This window comes from Lethenteron reissneri, chromosome 29, assembly GCF_015708825.2.
Source record: "Lethenteron reissneri isolate LAM-NWPU_2019-01 chromosome 29, ASM1570882v1, whole genome shotgun sequence".
Lineage (NCBI taxonomy): Eukaryota > Metazoa > Chordata > Hyperoartia > Petromyzontiformes > Petromyzontidae > Lethenteron > Lethenteron reissneri.
The window spans coordinates 2,616,978-2,636,466 of NC_083807.1; the positions used below are offsets into that span (position 1 = coordinate 2,616,978).

A 19,489-nucleotide genomic window follows, 5' to 3' on the forward strand; every position below is an offset into this window, starting at 1 on the left:
CTATACATTTCCACATGATGATAAGCCACTTCGTTCAGCTGTCACTCGTCGCTAGGTAGCTTCTGAAAAAAGAGCTATAGAGTTTAGTGGACCTTTCCTGGGAAAATAAAACATAGTTAAGATTTAGTTTATATTTCACCACATTATTCAGTACTGTTTGGATCGGTTCATGTTTCATTCACCACTGATGTTAGCCCTGGATGGAGTTCACGCCCAGGACAACCAACACTTAGTGCAGTCGTGCTAACCACCGCACCACCTCTCCATCCGTGTATGAGACATATATACATCCAAATATTCAGTTCCTTACCACTGCAGTAACGTGATATATACTAGGCGTCGAGAACACACACGTGTCCTTTCATTGGTATGATAAGAGAAGATCCAGAGACTGGAGTCTGGTAGATCTCACTCTTAGCTTACAGTGTTTGAATATTAAAATCCCAATTTTTACAAAAAGTTGGCCAATGTCCCTTTGATGATATTTGATTTTCAGTGAAAGGATACAACAGATGCACGCTTGGAATAACATTGAGTTACAGGAGGAGGAACACGTGGATGAGATGAACGCACGCAGTTTAACGACGTCCACACTGGTAAGAGGAGTGGCTGGGGTGGGAGAGGGACGCGTCACGGCTCGAAGGGGCGATGCTCAACGCTCAAGAGCAATGACGGAGCAGCAGACAAGGGATGGAACGCGCCCGTGAGCACTCCACGGAGGAGATGGAGCGGTTGAATCAGATCGTGAATAGCTGCTGGGTGGATTGTTACGTCGCGTGGCTGTGAGAGGTGGCAACGGCCGGGGGGCTTGGGAAGGCGACTGGACATCTGTGAAAAAAAGCTTTGTAGCACATCGGATTCCTCCATTAGACATATTCTTTCTAGATTTGAAGCTTTCGTGACTGCAAGGATTCATACTCTTAGTTCTTTCGGTAAAGTCACGTAGGTAAAAAATGAAATTAATAAAAATAAAACAATAAAAATCACGACGTTTCGGAGGCAACACAAGTCTCCGTCATCAGGTGGGACCGTCACAGCCAGATTTGCTGCATCAAGTGAGGCAAGGGATAACATCTTGAATCCTTGCCTCACTTGATGCAGCAAATCTGGCTGTGACGATCCCACCTGATGACGGAGACTTGTGTTGCCTCCAAAACGTCGTGATTTTTATTTTATTTTTATTAATTTCATTGTTTACCTACGTGACTTTACCGAAATAACTAAGAGTAAACATATTTTGATTGATTCATCCAGCAGTTCATTGACCTTGGCTGATAATTATGATATCTCCATCACTGGTACTAATATAGAAACATCATCAAAGCGATTATTGTCTGCCGAGATGTGAATTGTGTTTCAAGTATTATTCATATTAACATATAGAATAGTAAATAATTAAATTTAAGTTTAATTTATTTGTGTACATTCTGAGCATGTGACACACGGGATAATGCAAGCGGTGTTTTTGTTTTGTATGTAAAGTGTCACACAGTGGGAGACCTCGCCGCGTGTCTCTTGCAGATCGTTCTGAATCGAGAACTGACCTCCCCAAAGTGTCACATTTGCCAACCCGGCGGATTGAAGTGCTTGGGCTTCCGATTTTGTGTAACCCTTTTCACCGATTTTGTAAACAAAACTCGTTGTCAATATTTCACCCACCACCCCCACATTTGTTTTTTCTCTTTCTCTACAATGCGGCAGGGATGAATTTCAGATTTGATGGCTTGAATATTCGAGTTTTAAGGACAATTTCACGGTTATTTTTTAATTTGAGCGGCACGGTGGCAAGATGTTAACTACCTTACCTGGTTTGTAGGAAGTCGTGGGTTCGATCCTGTATATTTGGAGTTTTCGTTTTCTCTCTCTCCCTAGGTGGTGGATTTTTCTTCGGGTCCTCCGGTTTTTCCCTCCACATTTAGAATCAACATCACGCGTTTAGAGTGTTCGATTGCTTTACATTTCCACATGATGATAAGCCACTTCGTTGAGCTACCATTTGTGGCCAGATCGCTGTTGAAAAAAAGCTGTGTGTCTCGGTTGGCCTTACCTGGTAAAATGAAAAAAAAATGTGTTTAGTTTATTCCCACAATGTACGAATGTTAAAGTGTCCTTTGTGTGCTAACATTAGTGACGTCACCCGATTGTCAATTTGGGCGTAAGTGACGTCACGGTTTGTTGTTTTTTACCGGTCTGTTCCGATTCAAAACAAAAGCAACAAAAATCCCAAATTCGAATCTTCCGAAATGTCGTAACTAGGCCTCTGCGTTTCGGAGTTTCATTTCGGAATAACCCAGTGCCGGATTAAGCTAGTGCGGGCCTGTAACATAAAACACAATATTTTTTAACTTGCATAGGTAAAGTAATTGTATTTTTTCATTTGCTATACAGCCAGATAATACGATAAATTGCTAACCTTAAACACACAGTCGTTCATGAAAGTTGAAGGCGGTATAGTACTATAGTAATAGAGAAAGTGCAGGATCACTCAACCGGAATTGATAGCTTGGAAGCATTTAGCGCGGGGCCCTTGAAAGTGCGGGGCCCGTAGCTACTACATATGCAGCTACTTGTGCTACTAGGATAATCCGGCACTGGTATAACCAGGAGTAGGTCCTTAACAAAGCGCCTATGTTTTGATTTAAAGCTTTCGTGACTGCAGGGATTCATATTCTTGGTTCTTTCGGTAAAGTCAGGTAGAAGGGAAATAATAAAATAATAAAAATACAATACAATAAAATTATCACGACGTTTCGACTGCGACACAAGCAATCATCATCAGGTGTGAAAACCACAGCAAAGAAAATTTGAAAAAAGTGGCGGGATTTTTTCTTAACGTGAGAAATAACCAAGAATATGAAGCACCTATGATTGCGCTTTACGAACCCGCGCTAGACGGCAAGTTGTTTTTAAAAATATCGGCAGGACGCCCCTTCCTTCCCATCGGGTTGGCAAGTGGAAAAACATTATCCGTGGACGAGGGCCCGACGGGTATTAAAACATGACACCATTGCTCGCATCATTGAAATCTTGCTCTATAAAGTAAATCCAAGCGATTGATGTACACACACACACACACAACTTTGTAAATAAAGAGCAGAAACAATACAGCTTTAAACTTGCCGAGCGCAAGCTCTGTAATCTATGAACACGTGGGGTCTATCCGAGGGATGTATGGTAAGAGAAAGAGCCGCGTTGTTTATGAAATAAGTCGCTGTACGATTTCCCTGTACATTGTTTGGGCTGCTCATAATCGCCAGCGTTTCTACTGCGAGTGCATGCAAACGTCCCAGGTCATTTGTGGCATGAGCGGTGGCGATGTCCCCTTGAGTGTGTCCAGTCTCCATCGGCTGACACATACGGACGTGTGTACATGTATTGTAGATGCGAGAGAAAAAACACTGACGCTTATTTTAACATTGAGAGAAACTTTGGAGAGGAAACGGAAAATATATATACTGTACTGTATATAAAATGAATGCGTGTATCTCGATACGATGTGATTTTAAAGAGGAGCATTTGACTGAAATTATTATACGAAATAAAGAACTTTATTAAGCAACCGGCTGGTGCATATGGTTCTCTTTTAATCCACGCTCTATCAGAAGTTCTGTCAAAATCAGTTCATGCTGTGAACGTATGCACTCCGTGCTGACGATATGTTTTCTCATGAAAGCTCCTACGTCTACTTTATACATCGTACTGTATATCCATGTCGTAGCTTTCCCGAGATTAAACTTTAAATAATACGACTCTTTTTTTCATTATGCAGAGGAGAGCTTCAATTAAAGTGCGCATCTGTGCTGCATTTTATGCTGCATACTTCATCATAACAACTTTAACTCGCAGTCCTTGTCTGACCGACCATACTTCACCACGCTGGTCAATGCAAGTTAGTCAAGGGAGTGTGGAAGAGCGCGGTTCGGATATCACTCGCCACTGATGTTATAGCCGTGGCCTGGAATCGAACTCAGGTCGGCAAAGGTTAATAGTGTGACGCGCGAATCATTGCGCCACGGCTCGCTCTCCCAGCATAATTCAGGAGTCGTTATTAATTAATTACCTTATATCGCAGCCTAGTGTAGTACACTGCATTTTTCGCACACCACACTTTAGGTGTGTCTCGTACATAGCTCAGCAGGTACTGTTTGTGAGAGACTGGGTCTTGAATGATAAGGGAGCGGTAGTGTAGCGGTGACTGCGCTACGAACCTGGGGACACGGGTTCGATTCCCGCTCACGGCCGACATCAGTGACGATTATTTGAACCGGTCCTTGGCCTCCGCTACCTCGACTCAGCCTCAAATGAGTACCTGGTGCGGTGTGTAAACATCGACACTAGGGAAACAAAGGTGGCCGAGCGTGGTGCTGGCCACCCACCCCCTCGTGTTACCGTGCCGGCCATCATAGGTGCTCGCTAACAGCACTTGCCCCAACAGTCTGTTATAGCCTACACGGGGGATTTTTGTCTTCAATGATAAAATAAATAAAGACATTTGGCACAAAGCTGCCAATATCACTGAATACCGATGTTAACCTTGGCCAATGAGCAAACCCACTGTGTTCCCGCTCCCTAACCATTGTAATTAATACATCGCCCCAATTGTGTCATTTCATTCGGTGATTGTAGACCAAATTAGCGCCAATTATAACCCAGCTTTCAATGTTTACCGAGAAGCGGCGTTCTCCGTTGATGGCGGTTTCTTGGAGCAGTCAGAGAGACAGACACGTGCGTCACCTCGGAGCCACTTTGCATGAAGACAAAAATAAAACGCATAAACAATTCAGCGAACAGGAAAAATCTGGAATTCCCGGAGATGCTGGAAAGAAATGCCATCGATATTTCATCAATGTTCTGCCTCGTGTGCCACCGCAGATTAGTTTTGACGGCACAGATGTCATGCATTGTTAAGCAGCTCTCCAACCAAGTTTATAACTCGTGAACAAGCGAGATACTTCATAATTAAAAAGACAAGAAAGGTTTCTACGGGAAGAAATTAATGCTGACCTGGACTAAGATGCCGTGTTTGTTTTTTGTTGTAAATTTCAACTAAAATTATTCCGTTAACTCGTTGATGCCCAGGGGTATAGTATTAACAATATAACAATAATAAAAAAATATTTGCAATTGCTGTAATGTGGGGAACAGTTGCCGCAGTGATTCGTACAACTGAACGATGGGTCCCAGCCATCTGAGTTTCATTCCGGGCCACGGCTAACAATCAAGTGGCTAGTGACATGTGAAAGGGCACCGCCGTTACCTTCGCCAACCTGAACTAGCCACTATCGTCGAGTTTACTTAAATCGTTGGTTTGTGTAGCCAATGCAATTATCCATATGTGTCTTAAGTTAAGCAACGTGGTAGTTTTATGCCACAATTCTTGTCATTAACCTTCAACGACCCATTGCTCAAACGCCTTTCATGTCAGAATTTGATCAATACATTTGTCACGTATAAATAATATACGTAGAAATAATATCTATACGTAATTAATAAATATTATCGGTATAGCGAGATGGTTACTACCTCGCCTGGTGAGTTTGATCCAGACCCTGACGCCTAGAGACTTGACGTTGCATGTCTCTCTCCCCATGGTCGCATGGATGTTTCTCCGGGTCCTCCGGGTTTTCTCTCCACATTTAGAATCAACATCACACATTTAGAGTATTTGGCTGCCATTAATTCCCACGTGATAAGCCACTTCGTTGAGCTATCATTTGTGGCCAGGTCACTTCTGAAAAAGAGCTATACAGCTCAATAGGCCTTACCTGGTAATATAAACATAGTTTAGTTATAGTGAGTTAATATCTTGGCAGCGTAATTTAAGCTGGGTTGGAGGGGGAAGGGAGCCTTGACAAATCCTCTTGATATGCAAATTCCTTTGTCAAGGCGCCCTTCCCCCTCCAACCCAGCTTAAATATACGTTGCCAAGAATGGTGGTGCTCATTCAGACGCTGTCTCTGCGAGAGACCTGTTCTTCACATGAGGACGGCTGCTTGCGTTGTGGCCGAAACATCGTGAGAATTATTGTATTATGTTTTATTTTTATTATTTTATTATGTTTTATTTTTATTATTTTATTATTCCCCTTCTACGTGACTTTACCGAAAGTACCAAGAAGATTAATTGAATTTATAAAGGGTGAGTAGGTGAGTGAATTAATGAACGAATTATTTAATTTATTAATGAAAAGTGGGGTGAGTGGGTGAATAAATGAACGAATTAATGTATTAAATAATGGTGGAGTGAGTGGGTGAATCAATGAACGAACGAATGAATGAACCCTGAGAACCAAAGAGAATGAATGAATCAATCTAAAGATTTGGGTATGAAGCTCCGCCCACTCCCACGACGCCACGTGACCTGCCCCGTCCAATGGAAGCGGCTCCCGCTCAGCTCTGCCGAAGCTCTCTAACGTTCTGCAAACGTGCTTCGTTTTGGGCTGCAAATGCGCGTCTCTCGCGCCTCCTGAGCCGTTCCCGTGTCCGGCGGAGTCGGTGTCGAACCCAGCGGGTCAAGGTGAGAGCGGACCCCGGGTGGTCGCACGAGCCGTTCGTGTTATCGCGTCGCTTCCCCCGCGGGACATGAGGCCGGGTAGGCCGCAGGTCGAGCACCGGTCTTGCCTGGTCGGGCTACCGATCCTGAGCGCGTAGGCGGCCCCCGACCGCGTGGCGAGGCCGGCGTCGGCGTAACGCCGCCACCGATAAAGACGCTTTCGAAACGGCGCGATTTTAATGTTTTTTGTGCACGTATTTATTTGCTGGTATTTTATTATTCAACCAAAAAATGTGCGAGTTTGATGTGGGGGGTTTGTTTGGAATTAATCGTTGTGAGTTATAATGAAGCTGCCCGTTCAGGATAACCGCGTGTGTGATGCGGTAGAGACCAAGAAATCCATTCAATCGGCGCCTTGGTTCATTGATCAGACTGACACCCATTTTCGCCTCTTAATTGTTGTTGTTGTTGTTGTTCTCTTTTCTTCCAGGTGTAAATATGAGTCTGTTTGGCACCAGCACGGGGTTTGGAGGAAACACGATGTTTGGAAACGCGGCTACGGACAACCACAACCCAATGAAGGTGGTAACACTTCTCTACGCGTGCGATTTTCGCCTCGATCGCGGCAATTGCAATCACCACCACCACCACCATCGTCGTCGTCACCACCGCTGGGTTTGCAGTTACCCGATGAGAGACATTTGATGAACTTAGGCAGTGAAGAGTGACGCATGTACTGCCTTGTTTTACTCGTGGGCAGTGCAACATCCCCGTGGTCACCGCTTTCACGCGCCCGTGCTGATCAGTTTTGCTGAATGGGTTCAGCTATAGAACATTAAAATATACGTTCTTTATAAGAGCATAGAGTCATTGGGCATTGTCCATGGAGTAAAAAAGCAAGAATTGGGTTGGGTGGGGGGGACTGTCTAGTTCCACTCTGGCCCGGCACCTGGGCCTCTCCAGCCCATGCACCCTGGTGCAATTGCACTGCCTGTGCACTCAATAGCCACACGCATATTCTTACCGCTGAATATGTAAGATCTTTAGATATGTTTTGTACAATTGATGTGAACAAAAGAATAACACGTCTTGCTATTCATGCCATTGCAAGAAAAAGAAAACTGAATTTTATATTTTCACTTAAAAAAATATTTTCCTGATGTGTTGCAAAAGCGTCAGTGGTTCACTGAGTGTATTAGAATGGAGGAGCGTTGCGTGTGCGTGCAGTGCTGACCTGTCGCTAACCCCCGTCTCGTAGGATATCGAGGTGACTTCTCCGCCAGATGACAGCATCAGCTGCTTGTCGTTCAGCCCCGCCGCTCTGCCCGGAAACTACCTCATCGCGGGTTCCTGGGCGAATGATGTGAGTGAGATCGTGGTGGCAGGCAGCATGCTGTGGCCTTGAGGGATGCAGTGCAGCCGAGGTGACCCGGTGGCTCAGACGTCAGAACTTAAAAGGTGCCGCAGTGGCGAGATGTTAATGCCCTCGCCTGGTATGCAAGAGCTCGTGGATTCGATCCCAACCCTGACGCTTATTTATTTGGAATTTTCGTGTCTCTCCCCGTGGTCGTGTGGATTTTTATCCAGATCCTCCAGTGTTCCCCTCCACATTTAGAAACATGCGCATAGAGTATTTGGCTGCTATACATTTCCACATGATGTTAAGCCACCATTGTTGAGTTATCATTTGTGATAGCCAGGCCCTTTCTGAAAAAGAGCTATCTCAGTGGGCCTTACCTGGTAAAATAAAATTTAGTTCAGCTTATAGTTTAATTCTAACTCCTGAGCTGCACCACCAAGAATCTGGCTTCGAATCCAGCCTGTGATTAAACCAGGTTCTCACTTGTGCTGAGTTTATGGTTTCAACTCAGGCTACCAATGACTGTTGAACCATTGCATTAATGTTGGTTATTCGCTTAATTCAGCTGTATTCATCTTTGATAATTTTAATTTCGGTTGACTGCCACCCAGCAAACATTTCAATGTCGCAGGAAGTTTGGGAGAGTGCACGTCCTAGTATGGCAAAAAAATGTTACCTGAAGGATTTTACTCTGATGGCTGACCACTATATAAGCTACGTTTGTCATTGACAAACGTGCTAAGTCGTGGGCATCAGAAGGTAGTACAGAAAAACAATCGTGGTACTCTATATACTTCCTGCCTTCACTGCACTGACAAGCATGGTGATGAAACATCCACGACCTCTTGTATGTATGTTGAACTTCTTTCGCGCCGTACGTAGCCAACCGTGGAGTGAGGAGGCCCTCATCCAGCAAAGGATTGACAAATGGCAATGCGTGTACAATTAAACATCGTAACAGCAAACAGGTTTAACGTCACTGTGTTGTCTCGCTGCAGGTTCGCTGCTGGGAAGTGCAGGACAGTGGACAGACCATTCCCAAGGCCCAGCAGATGCACACAGGGCCCATACTGGACGTCTGCTGGAGTGACGTGAGTGACATCATTCATCGTTCAACTGGATACACCCCCAATGTCGAGGATTTTACATTCTCTTTGCCCTTTTGCGAGGAGGCTGCCTGCGTGGGTTCATGTGCACACGGAGGCATTTTCACTGTGTGTTTGTTTCAGGATGGAACGAAAGTGTTTACTGCGTCCAGTGACAAGACGGCCAAGATGTGGGATCTGAACAGCAATCAGGCTATCCAGGTTGCACAGGTCAGTGGTTCGTTTACTCTTTGTGTGTAGTTGAACAGTAGAACGGAAATATATACTACACGTCGAACCCTGCGGCCAATCCAGTACTGGATGACTGCCACGCTGAGCGGGTCGTGGAGGTAATTGACCATACTTCACCATGCTGGTCACTGTCGGTTGGTAAAGGCAAGGCGCATAGAAATGGGCATGCAGATTCATAGTACAACATTGGATTTTGCTTCACTGCCCTCTGCTAGCCATCACATAGCCCTGCTGCCACCTATGCCAACTTGGCTGCGTAGTGGTCACCCATGCACACATTCCCCTGGCCTCCGAGATCTGGTGAGATCAGACCCATCCTGGGTAAATTGGGCATAGGACAGATATCACCTACTCTTATTTTAATTAAAATTGCAATTGCTTCTGTGCTGTTGTCTTGTATAACGCGTCTTGATGTTTTATGTGTTGCAGCATGATGGACCAATAAAGACAATACATTGGATCAAGGCACCAAGCTATAGCTGCATTATGACAGGCAGCTGGGATAAAAGCTTAAAGGTTTGTGCGATTGTGAAAGCTTCCGAGACATTTATTCTTCACCATGTTGTCCACCAAAAGCCTTCCTGACAAAATATTCAATTTCTGAAATAGAATGTGGTGGCACATGCAGACGAGTTTCTTTTTCTTAACCCTATAGCTTTTATTTTTCTGTCGCGCCATTATTTGTGCAATAATTATCCCTGCTGGTTTGTTTGCATTGTTGTCTCTACAGTTCTGGGACACGCGCACTCCAAACCCTTTGCTCACCATTCAGCTGCCAGAGAGGTGCTACTGCGCTGATGTGGTACGAATCCATTCACTCGCCTTTTGGATACCCAACAAAGACTTAGACGTGTCACACGATGAACCGCCGTCAGTCATTGTTAATGCAAGCACTGTAGGTTGCCGTGTGATTCAGGAGGTACATACCTCCACGTTAGAACACCAGATACGATAAAGTACAATTTGGATTCAATTAGCATCTAAAATGCATTGCTATGCAGAAACGTGGCATATTTATTTTATATAGTAGTCAGAGGCAGAGTAAAAAATTTACATCTTGAGCCTGGACTTGAACTGGGGCAGGGGGAGTCAACAGGACAGATGTCTTGGCGAAGGGTGTCCCAGACCATAGGAGCAGCAGAGGAGCATGAGCGAACTCCCATCGAGTGAAAATTGACTGAGATACAGAGTTCAATATTGAGTTTCAGCCTTCGATATTTAAAACAGATTCTCAAATATAGTGAGTTGATGATCTCAGCCAAGTAATCAATTACTACACAAGCCCCATCATGAAAATATATTTGTTGCTTCATTTGACTTATTCCAACTCTGAGTATTACAAATGTAGGATTTATTGTCATAGGACTTGCACCACAATAGTGGGACGTGGTCTGCATACTGTGAATAAGGGACCGTTCAGAGAACGTCTGAAGTAGTCTTTTCACAGGCCATTCTCAAAAGCTGAGGGACGCACCGCTGTGCGATAGTTCTGAATGGAATTTATTCTGTCTCGTGACAATGCCATTTGCACGATTGGAAGTGAAATGGAGAAAATATAAAAATGTATATTAAACAAATGAACACACACTGTGGAGTTGGCTTGCTTGTATGCGTGTAGTTATATCAGTGCGGTCGAAGTGAAAAGTGTGTGTGTTTGTCTCAGGTTTACCCCATGGCTGTGGTGGCAACAGCCGAGCGTGGGCTCGTGGTGTATCAGCTCGAGAACCAGCCCTCGGAATACAAACGCATCGACTCCCCACTAAAGCACCAGGTCTGCTTCAAACCGCAGATTGTGTCTTGCATGTGCATAGTGATTATACGTCAGAGGTCGCAACTGGGTAACCGATATCCGTACCCTACCCGGCTACCCGTACCCGGCCGGGTACGGGTACCCGTTTGCGACCCTGGTGCGGCCGGGTACGGGTAGACCGTGAGTCACTGGTGAGTAACTCTTTGTCACTCATTTCCCAACGTCTTGTCTCTTCTCACAATTCAAGTTCCTAGAATCAACCCACCCGCGCCTGCAACATGGCTTCATCCCAGAGGTCGCAATCAGGTACCTAATACCCGTACCCGGCCGGGTACGGGTAGGGTACGGCCGTGTACGGGTACCCGTTTGCGACCCTGGTGCGGCCGGGTACGGATAAGGAATCAAAACCCGTTTGCGACCTCTGTTATACGTGCATATTACTGCATAGAGACGGGAGGAGGGGGGGTGCAGTATCACAGTGGCCTTTACGCTGCACTCTGAATCTGGTGCAATAGCGCCATCAACCTCCGTTTGATTATCAGCCGTGGCTAACACCGACGACAAGCGACATCTGAACCGGTCCTTGTAATCTTAGGAACTTGCACTGAGGAAGTTATGGTCAACCCCATGACTGACATGGCCTGGTGAAGCCTTTATCCGGCAATGAACTGGCCATGAACTGTAAATTGTTATACTTAGAAAAATTACATTGTTACCTCCGTTATCGTTTTTATTGCCTCTGTTGTGCGAGTGGGCTCAGAATTTAATGGGGTCACCCAATCCACCAAGTTCTCCCCAATTAAAATTGCATCTCTGTGCTTGCTATGAGCAAACACTTAAGTTCTGTGTTCAGAAAATACCACATTATTCACTCGGGTAAGTTAGTACACAGCTTTTTTAATGACCAAATATTTCAAAACACATTACAAAATTATAATTTCTATTAGAGTGTTCCCGAGATAATTCCCGCCTTGATTTGGTATGCATTATTTTAAGCCCCGAGAGAAGTGGAAAATAAATTGTCTACCAATTAAAGTATACTATCGTTCATTCTTTACTCAATCAGGTGAAAGCCAATTACGGCAACAATTATTGTGATTTTTAGTCATCATAGGTGGTGCTTAATGTGACTTGGACGTCTGGTGTTTGTATTTGCAGCATCGCTGTGTGGCTATTTTCATGGACAAGCAGAACAAGCCGACGGGATTTGCACTGGGCAGCATCGAGGGCAGAGTAGCCATCCAGTACATCCAGCCCGCCAACCCGTAAGGGACAACAGCTACTTTCGCGCGAGCTATCACTATTCTTTCTTGCTGTTCTCGCTAAGGAGGCGTTAGAGATGCTTGGCTTTTTTTTTTCTCCCTGCCAAAGCCGTCTTAATACTCTGAACAATTATTACTACTATAATGTGATGTATAACTGTTGTCTTGAATTAAAGCTTTCGTGACTGCAGGAATTCATATTCTTTGTGTCTTTCGGTAAAGCCACGTAGATAGAAAAATAATAAAAATTTCACGTTTTTTTTTCCTGCCTCTGCAGCTCTCCCGCTATTTTTTTTCACCTGATGACAATTGCTTGTGTTGCGATCAAAATGTCGTGATATTTATTTTTTATCTACGTGGCTTTATCGAAAGACCCAAAGAATATAACTTATCATAATCCAGGTGTCACAACCACTTGATAGCATTACATTTAAAGCAGTCAGGATGACTTGATGATCCATCACTGCCTGATTTTGCTCCAGTCACTCGCTCACCAGCGGTCAGTTGCCTCCTTATAACTCCTATATCGCTACTACCATGGTCACTGTTCCCATAAACTTCACTTATTTATTCCTCCACCGATGTTGAGCACTCGGTCTACCGGACTGATTTTTTCATCTCATCCACAGTGTCTCAATCACCACACTGCAGGTCAAACCACTTCTCTTTCTGCTTCTTTCGCTTTTCCCAAGCTATTATAAACCTGCCCAATTCAATACATGTGTTCACCAAATATATAATACTCCTTAAATAGTGCTGTTCGTTGCTGGCCACTTGCTATTTTAGTTTAGTGTGTGTTTCGTTTGTTGTTCTTCCCCCGCACATCCGATTAGCACGGTTGGCTGCGTACGGTATGAAAGAAGGTCGACATACATACATTTGGGGCCTCTACTCAGCAACCGCGATTATAAACGAGTTGATGGCATCGGCCTAAAGTGGCCGCCATAATACCGAGCTCACGAGTTGCCCATGTTTCACAAATATTGTTGCAGAGCCAAAGATAACTTCACATTCAAGTGCCATCGCTCCAATGGTCAAACGGGTCCCCAGGATATTTATGCGGTGAGTGCCATCAAGGTGTTTGTTTTCTTGTGTGTTCATCATAATGAATGTCGGAGGGGGTCCCTGGCTTAGGGGGCCTCATTACACTTGTACTGAGCTGGCTCGACTGAAACTGGGTCCATATCCAGGTGTCAGCCACCCATTATTTAAACACATTCCTACGGAGTGGGCAGGTAGGAACTTGGTTGGACAGCGCATTCGTGCGATCCGTGTCACGCGGCGAGTCACGTGGTGCTGAGCCCGCCTGAAGCGCTCTATGAAATACAAATCGAGGGCGTGGCTATGCACGACAGACAGACAAGTAATCCCTGGTGGGCAGTGTGGAACTGTTGTTCCTACCTGTAACAGGGTTCTCCAGTGTAGCCTGTTTACTGGTGATTGCACATCCACAATTACTGTTGGTTGAGTCGTCATATTCCAACTGGTTACACGTTTTATTTAATTGTGATACGATGACCACCCTGCTGGCCATGTGAAAATTGCAAGGGACGGTTAAAATTAGTTCTGCGATTACAATTTCTGGGGCTTTTGGAAAGAAGGTAATGTTTCACTGCTTTCTGCGGGAGTTACAAATGCATACCTCTTTTTATATCTCATCACGTAACATTGATATCACAGCTATATATACAGCTGTCTGTCAGTATTGCTGGATGAAGGCCTCCTCGTGCAGTGTCCCAATATGAAAGCTGTTTGACCATACTTCACCACACTGGTCAGTGCAGGTTGGTGAAGGGAAGGCTCGGTATAATTTCGGATATAACTCACCACTTAGCCATGACCGGCAATTAAACTCCAGTAACAAAGTTTATAACATGAAGAGCGCTAACGATTGTGCCACCATTCCACTTGCTGCTCTCATACAATTGAGAGAAAAAAAAAGCAAAACGAAGAAATGTTGGGAAAAGGTCTTAACAGTGGTCATAATAGTATCTACAGGCCATTGCTATAGAGCAGCGGTGGCCAACTGGCATCTCTTGAGCCCACATGCGGCTTTAAATACACCCACATCCGGGTCTATCGAAGGGGCATAACATAGAATGATCAATTTCTCCTGTGCTGGAAACTGTCAGTATATATGCACACACACACATATATAGTTGACTCTTTGCAGAACTCATGGATACCTTTTGGTTCTTGGCCTGTTACAGGTTGGCCTGTTGTAGAGCAATAGCTCCTGTAATGGCCAGTTGATGCTAACCAAGCTGACCTCCGATAAGCACGGTTGGCTACATACGGGTTCGAAAGAAGTTCAACATAAATGCGTACGCACGCAGAGCTTATCTAATTGAATCTGTCATTCACCCGGTCCGCGCGTGTTGCTTTTTCGTGTCACAAGGTCAACGGAATTGCATTCCACCCAGTGCACGGCACGCTAGCGACGGTGGGCTCCGACGGCCGTTTCAGCTTCTGGGACAAGGACGCGCGGACCAAGCTGAAAACCTCCGAGCAGCTGGATCAGCCCATCACGGCCTGCTCCATCAACAACAATGGCAACATCTTCGCCTATTCCTCCAGCTACGACTGGTCCAAGGTCAGTTCATCTGCCCTTACCAGAAGCCCTTGTGTTGTTACGTGTGTGCATGCGCTCGCTCCGCTGTTCAGTCTCTCGGATCGTTTCAAGACGAAGCTAGGCGTTTAAGGATTATCTGTCGCGACACGATGAATTGCCACTATTTAGGCTTGCTATCAGATTCGAAAACCAATTAGTTTTTTGGTCCAGTTTTTTATTTCAGTCGTGTGTGCTGCCTGTTTTGTCTCGTACGTTTTCTCTCATTCGCACAGTCTTCAATGTTCCATGAGCTTAAATAGCCATTACCGTGTCTGTAATGTATCATCAGCCACGATCTGTTCTGGATGAAAGTCTCGAAACGTCTTGTTGTGTCAATGTATCCTTGTGGCTCACTTGAGACTTTAAAGTAAAAAAAAATCGATATGACAACTTAAAGCTCATGTCAGACAGACCGGGGATACAAGCTAGCCGTGTATCGACGAAAGCTGTTGAATTTATTGTTTATTGTGGGGGCTGGTTCCATCTTTCATTCATAACCCTTTTGTTTGTCTGTCCTTGGTGTTGTCAGGGTCACGAGTACTATAGCCCACAGAAGAAGAACTACATCTTTCTTAGGAGTGCCACGGAGGAGCTGAAGCCCAGAACAAAAAAGGGGTTTGTGACTTGCACAAAATACTTACTTGCATTATTGTTGACAAGTTATATACCCAAGTAAGCCTCAACTGAACCTCAATTCGGTCTCAAGAGTACTGCATTTCAATTTTGGGAAACAATACCATTCGTGAGTGTTGGGCTTTGTGTGAGAGGAAATTGGAAATCTCAAACCAGAGAAATCGCGCGATGCTTATGAGGGGGGGGGGGCAGAGGTCGCAAACTGGTTTTGATTCCTTACCCGTACCCGGCCACACCAGGGTCGCAAATGGGTACCCGTACCCGGCCGGGTAAGGGTACCCGTACGCTACCCGTACCCTACCCGAAATGAGTGACAAACGATTACTCACCAGTGACTCACGGCCTACCCGTACCCGGCCGCACCAGGGTCGCAAACGGGTACCCGTACCTGGCCGGGTACGGGTAGCCGGGTATCGGGTAGGGTACGGGTACCGGGTACCCGGTTGCGACCTCTGGAGGGGGGTGACTCATCACTGCCATCCACTGGCCACCTCGCAGCCCCATGCCTTAAACATCTGGCAAGCCCTGTGTGGTCGGTTCTATAACTACGAAGTGATATTTTCCCTTAGTTTGCAATGTAAATCAGTGTGAACAAAGTTGCAAATTAACCTTAAGAAATGATGTGCAAGTGGCCAATGGTTGCCCCCATGTCTAAGGCTTAGATTGTGAGCTCCGATGCAATTGGCCACGAGTAAAAATGTTCGCGTCAACTGTTGTCTTCTGCTTGCAGGATTTGAAGGCCTTGGGAAGATTCTTCAATGCTTTCCTGTGGTGTTGGATTCAAAGACTGCTTTACGCAAACGCCACTGGCACACAACTCAATTTTAGCGTTCTTTGGTTGTATTTCAGTTCTAAATCCCTTTGCACATCAGTCATGTCCTTATTGTAAATCATCCTCAATTCATGCTACGAATAAACATTTGTTATAAAACTACTTTCACTTGGGATTTTTGTGCATGTGTGTGTTATGCTGGGAGCGGTAGTGCAGCAGTTAACGGGCTGCGCTACGAACCCAGCAACCTGGGTTCAATTCCTGCTCTCGATCAATCGGAACTGGTCCTGGGCCTCCCCAAGATCGAGTCAACCTCGAGTACAAGGGGGGTCTCCGATAAAAGTCGGGGTTCGGGGCTGGAAAGTTGAGAATTATTACGAAATCATGTAAAACTGGGAATTTTCTCCCAGAATAAATAGCAACCAAAATACGTACTGTACATGTACTATACTTCACAATGCATAATGTTCACAAGTTCAAACACCATTAAACACTTATTTGAAAACCATTTTACGAGCATTTCGAAGCAGCCCTGTATGGTTTTAAAAGTTTTTTTTTAATAGACATTTTAAACATTTTAGTGTAAAAAGCTCAATCTTAAACAGCATTTTAAAAGATTGAACCTAAAATTTGTAAGATCTCACTTTGGGTGAATTATTTGTGTTGAAGCGTTGTGACGATATTCTGCGATAAAGTCTGCACCGATTACAGCGAGCACGATGGGACTGAGAAGATGGTGGCGCGTGCACGAGTTGTACAAAACGTCCCGCCCCCCTCAGCCAAGTTCAAGTGAGCCGAATCGAAAATAAAAATCGTCACTCCTGTTAGCCGTGCCCGGGAATGGAAGTCGGCTCGCCAGGCTCGTAGCGCAGCGCGCTAACCACGCCACAGCCACGCACAATGTTGTCGACTTGGCTCGGCTGAACCGAATCGAAAACGCCGTAGATGCGGGGAAGTTTTACGTTGTGTTCCTCAAAGCCGGCGATGTGAGTGCGAAACGACGTATATCGGGGTGACGTATATCAGGGACCACGGGTGATAAAGGCGACCGTGCGTGGTGCTGGCCACTTACCCCTTGTGTGGCGTGCCGACCTTCATAAGTGCTCGCTAACAGTACTTGCTCCTACAGTCTGTTGAGGCTATATGGGGGATTTTTGTCTCGTTTGTATTTTATACACTTCAACCCATTAAGTTTCAAATATAACTGCACTAATTAGATTCGTTTTATATACTTGAACTGTGCCAAAGACTTGCACATGGAATTCAACAAAATGTTGAACTCATTAACTGTAAGCCATAAAACAACAGTTAAAATAGACTTGTTCCTTGCTAGCTTTTGCTGTTGGACTTTGCACGAATAAAAGTTTTAAGTACTGCGAATTCTGCCAGCCACATGTTTGTGCTTTGTACATTTTAATTACCAGCACAAAGCTTCACTAAAAAGTGTTAATTCACAAGTGGGTGGTTTTGATCGGTCGGCTAAGCACAAGCGGACGACAATGTAATGTGTGACTGGGTCAAATTTACAGATACGACCCGACTAATCAACTTGAGCCAGAGCTAAAAACGTGCAGAGCTGGGAAGGATTCCACAGCCAAAAATGTTGCCGTGTTCTGGCCTTTCGTAACAAATCGGTGTACGAGTATAAGTTTTGCACTTGAAGAACAGCAATGATAAATCCTTTAGCCCGTGAGAGCCCACTAAGGTGGCATATTAACATGACCTATAAAAACTCTGGTGTATTTCTACTAACAGTGACCCAAACTCAGAATCAACTGTCATTTTGCTTATTGTGATATGGGTTGTGAACTGCACACAAACTTTAGATTGGGTACATTTTAGATTAGTCTCCAACCAGTAAGTGTTCAATTTGCACGCCCTTCATTTTTGTCGGGGCTTAATTACGAAGCTGAGGAACATACCCACACTAAGCCAAGCTGCCACAAGGCAATACTTGTATCATTGTCAAAGAATATTAACTTGTGAGCATTGGGGTGACGCTTCTCACCATTCGCAGCCCTGAACCAACTAGAAATGTCATGTTCTTTTGGCGTAGGTGAGTTTCTCCACTGGCGTGCCGCTGTTAATTTCTCGCAATTATGTGTCTATCCAACGTTACGAAGTGTAGCCGATTACAATTTCTAAATTGTTAAAACGCTTAGGATGACAGAAATTAAGGTACCAGAGGTGGGGCTTGTATTTGGTTTGGGATAGGATCGGTGACTGGTTAGGGTAAGTGGTATCGTGGTTGGGCTAGAGTCTGGTTGGCTAATCGTTAAGGTTTGAGGTAGAGGTAGGGATAGGGTTTGATTGACCAGTATGTTTAAGGGATAGGCTCTTTTTGGCTTGTGTGGTTAGGGTTATATGTATGACGAGTTGGTAATTAGTTGTGGGGATAGGGATATGGGTAAGATTAATTCCTGGCTCAAGTGGGTAAGGTTAGTGTAGTAAGGCTTGGGTCCCGTTGGCTCGTGTGGTCAGGGTTATGTGCATGGATAACCTGCGGTTGGCTACCATGCTTAGGATAATTGCTTGAGCTCTTGTCCGATTAGCGTACTCCGCTCCTGAAGACCTTCCCCCTCCACTCACGTTACATTCACTATTGCGCTGCCGCTTCCCTTCCCAGCTGGTGACGGCACCGTCCTCGGCTCGGCCTCTCGTCCACGAGCGCCTGCAGGTGGCCACGCAGCGCCCGCGCCTCCTCCAGGATGTCCCGAGCCGCCGCACGCCGCTCCGAGCACAGCGCCTGTGCCTCCTCCCGCAGGCGGCACAGCGTGGACGGCACGGACTCGATTCCCGGCAGCGCGTCCCGCCACACGGGGGGTGCCCTGGTGGAGGAATCTGATGAGCTATAAAGCTCTTCTTCTTGGTTCTTTCGGTAAAGTCACGTAGAAGGGAAATAATAAAATAATAAAAATAAAACATAATAAAACAAACTGTCTCTCTGACAGACCGGTTCTTCACCTGAGGACGGCTGCTTGCGTTGTGGCCGAAACGTCGTGAGAATTGTATTTTATGTTTTATTTTTATTATTTCCTTCTACGTGACTTTACCGAAAGAACCAAGAAGATGAATCCCTGCAGTCACGAAAGCTTTAAATCGAAATATAAAGCTCTTTTTCACATGTCCAGTCGGGATGGGTCAGAGCATTACAACAGCAAACGGTACAGAAACACGATATGGGTGCAACGTATAAGACAGGCAAACAAATTACATACAAATATACAAATGAAAGTAAATTATGTTTTATCTTACCAGGTAGAGCCCACTGA

The 19,489-nt window shown here is 45.1% G+C and overlaps 1 protein-coding gene across 1 annotated transcript; it reads left to right on the top strand.

Moving 5' to 3' along the window:
• The first annotated feature begins 6,361 nt into the window (after positions 1–6,361).
• Positions 6,362–16,379, top strand: RAE1 (ribonucleic acid export 1). Its single transcript, XM_061562358.1, has 13 exons — positions 6,362–6,516; positions 6,983–7,074; positions 7,751–7,855; positions 8,851–8,943; positions 9,082–9,168; positions 9,619–9,705; positions 9,920–9,991; positions 10,853–10,960; positions 12,098–12,204; positions 13,194–13,263; positions 14,600–14,794; positions 15,342–15,427; positions 16,176–16,379. Exons 2-13 carry the CDS (start codon positions 6,991–6,993, stop codon positions 16,180–16,182), a joined length of 1,101 nt encoding a protein of 366 aa, XP_061418342.1. The 5' UTR covers positions 6,362–6,516; positions 6,983–6,990; the 3' UTR covers positions 16,183–16,379.
• The last annotated feature ends 3,110 nt before the right edge of the window (positions 16,380–19,489 follow it).

Bases quoted from the DNA above. Each gene is read 5' to 3' on its own strand.
- RAE1 (XM_061562358.1), top strand. From the start codon at position 6,991: ATGAGTCTGTTTGGCACCAGCACGGGGTTTGGAGGAAACACGATGTTT. The intron at 7,856-8,850 runs GTGAGTGAGATC...GTCTCGCTGCAG, and splicing joins CGGGTTCCTGGGCGAATGAT to GTTCGCTGCTGGGAAGTGCA. The intron at 8,944-9,081 runs GTGAGTGACATC...TGTTTGTTTCAG, and splicing joins TGGACGTCTGCTGGAGTGAC to GATGGAACGAAAGTGTTTAC.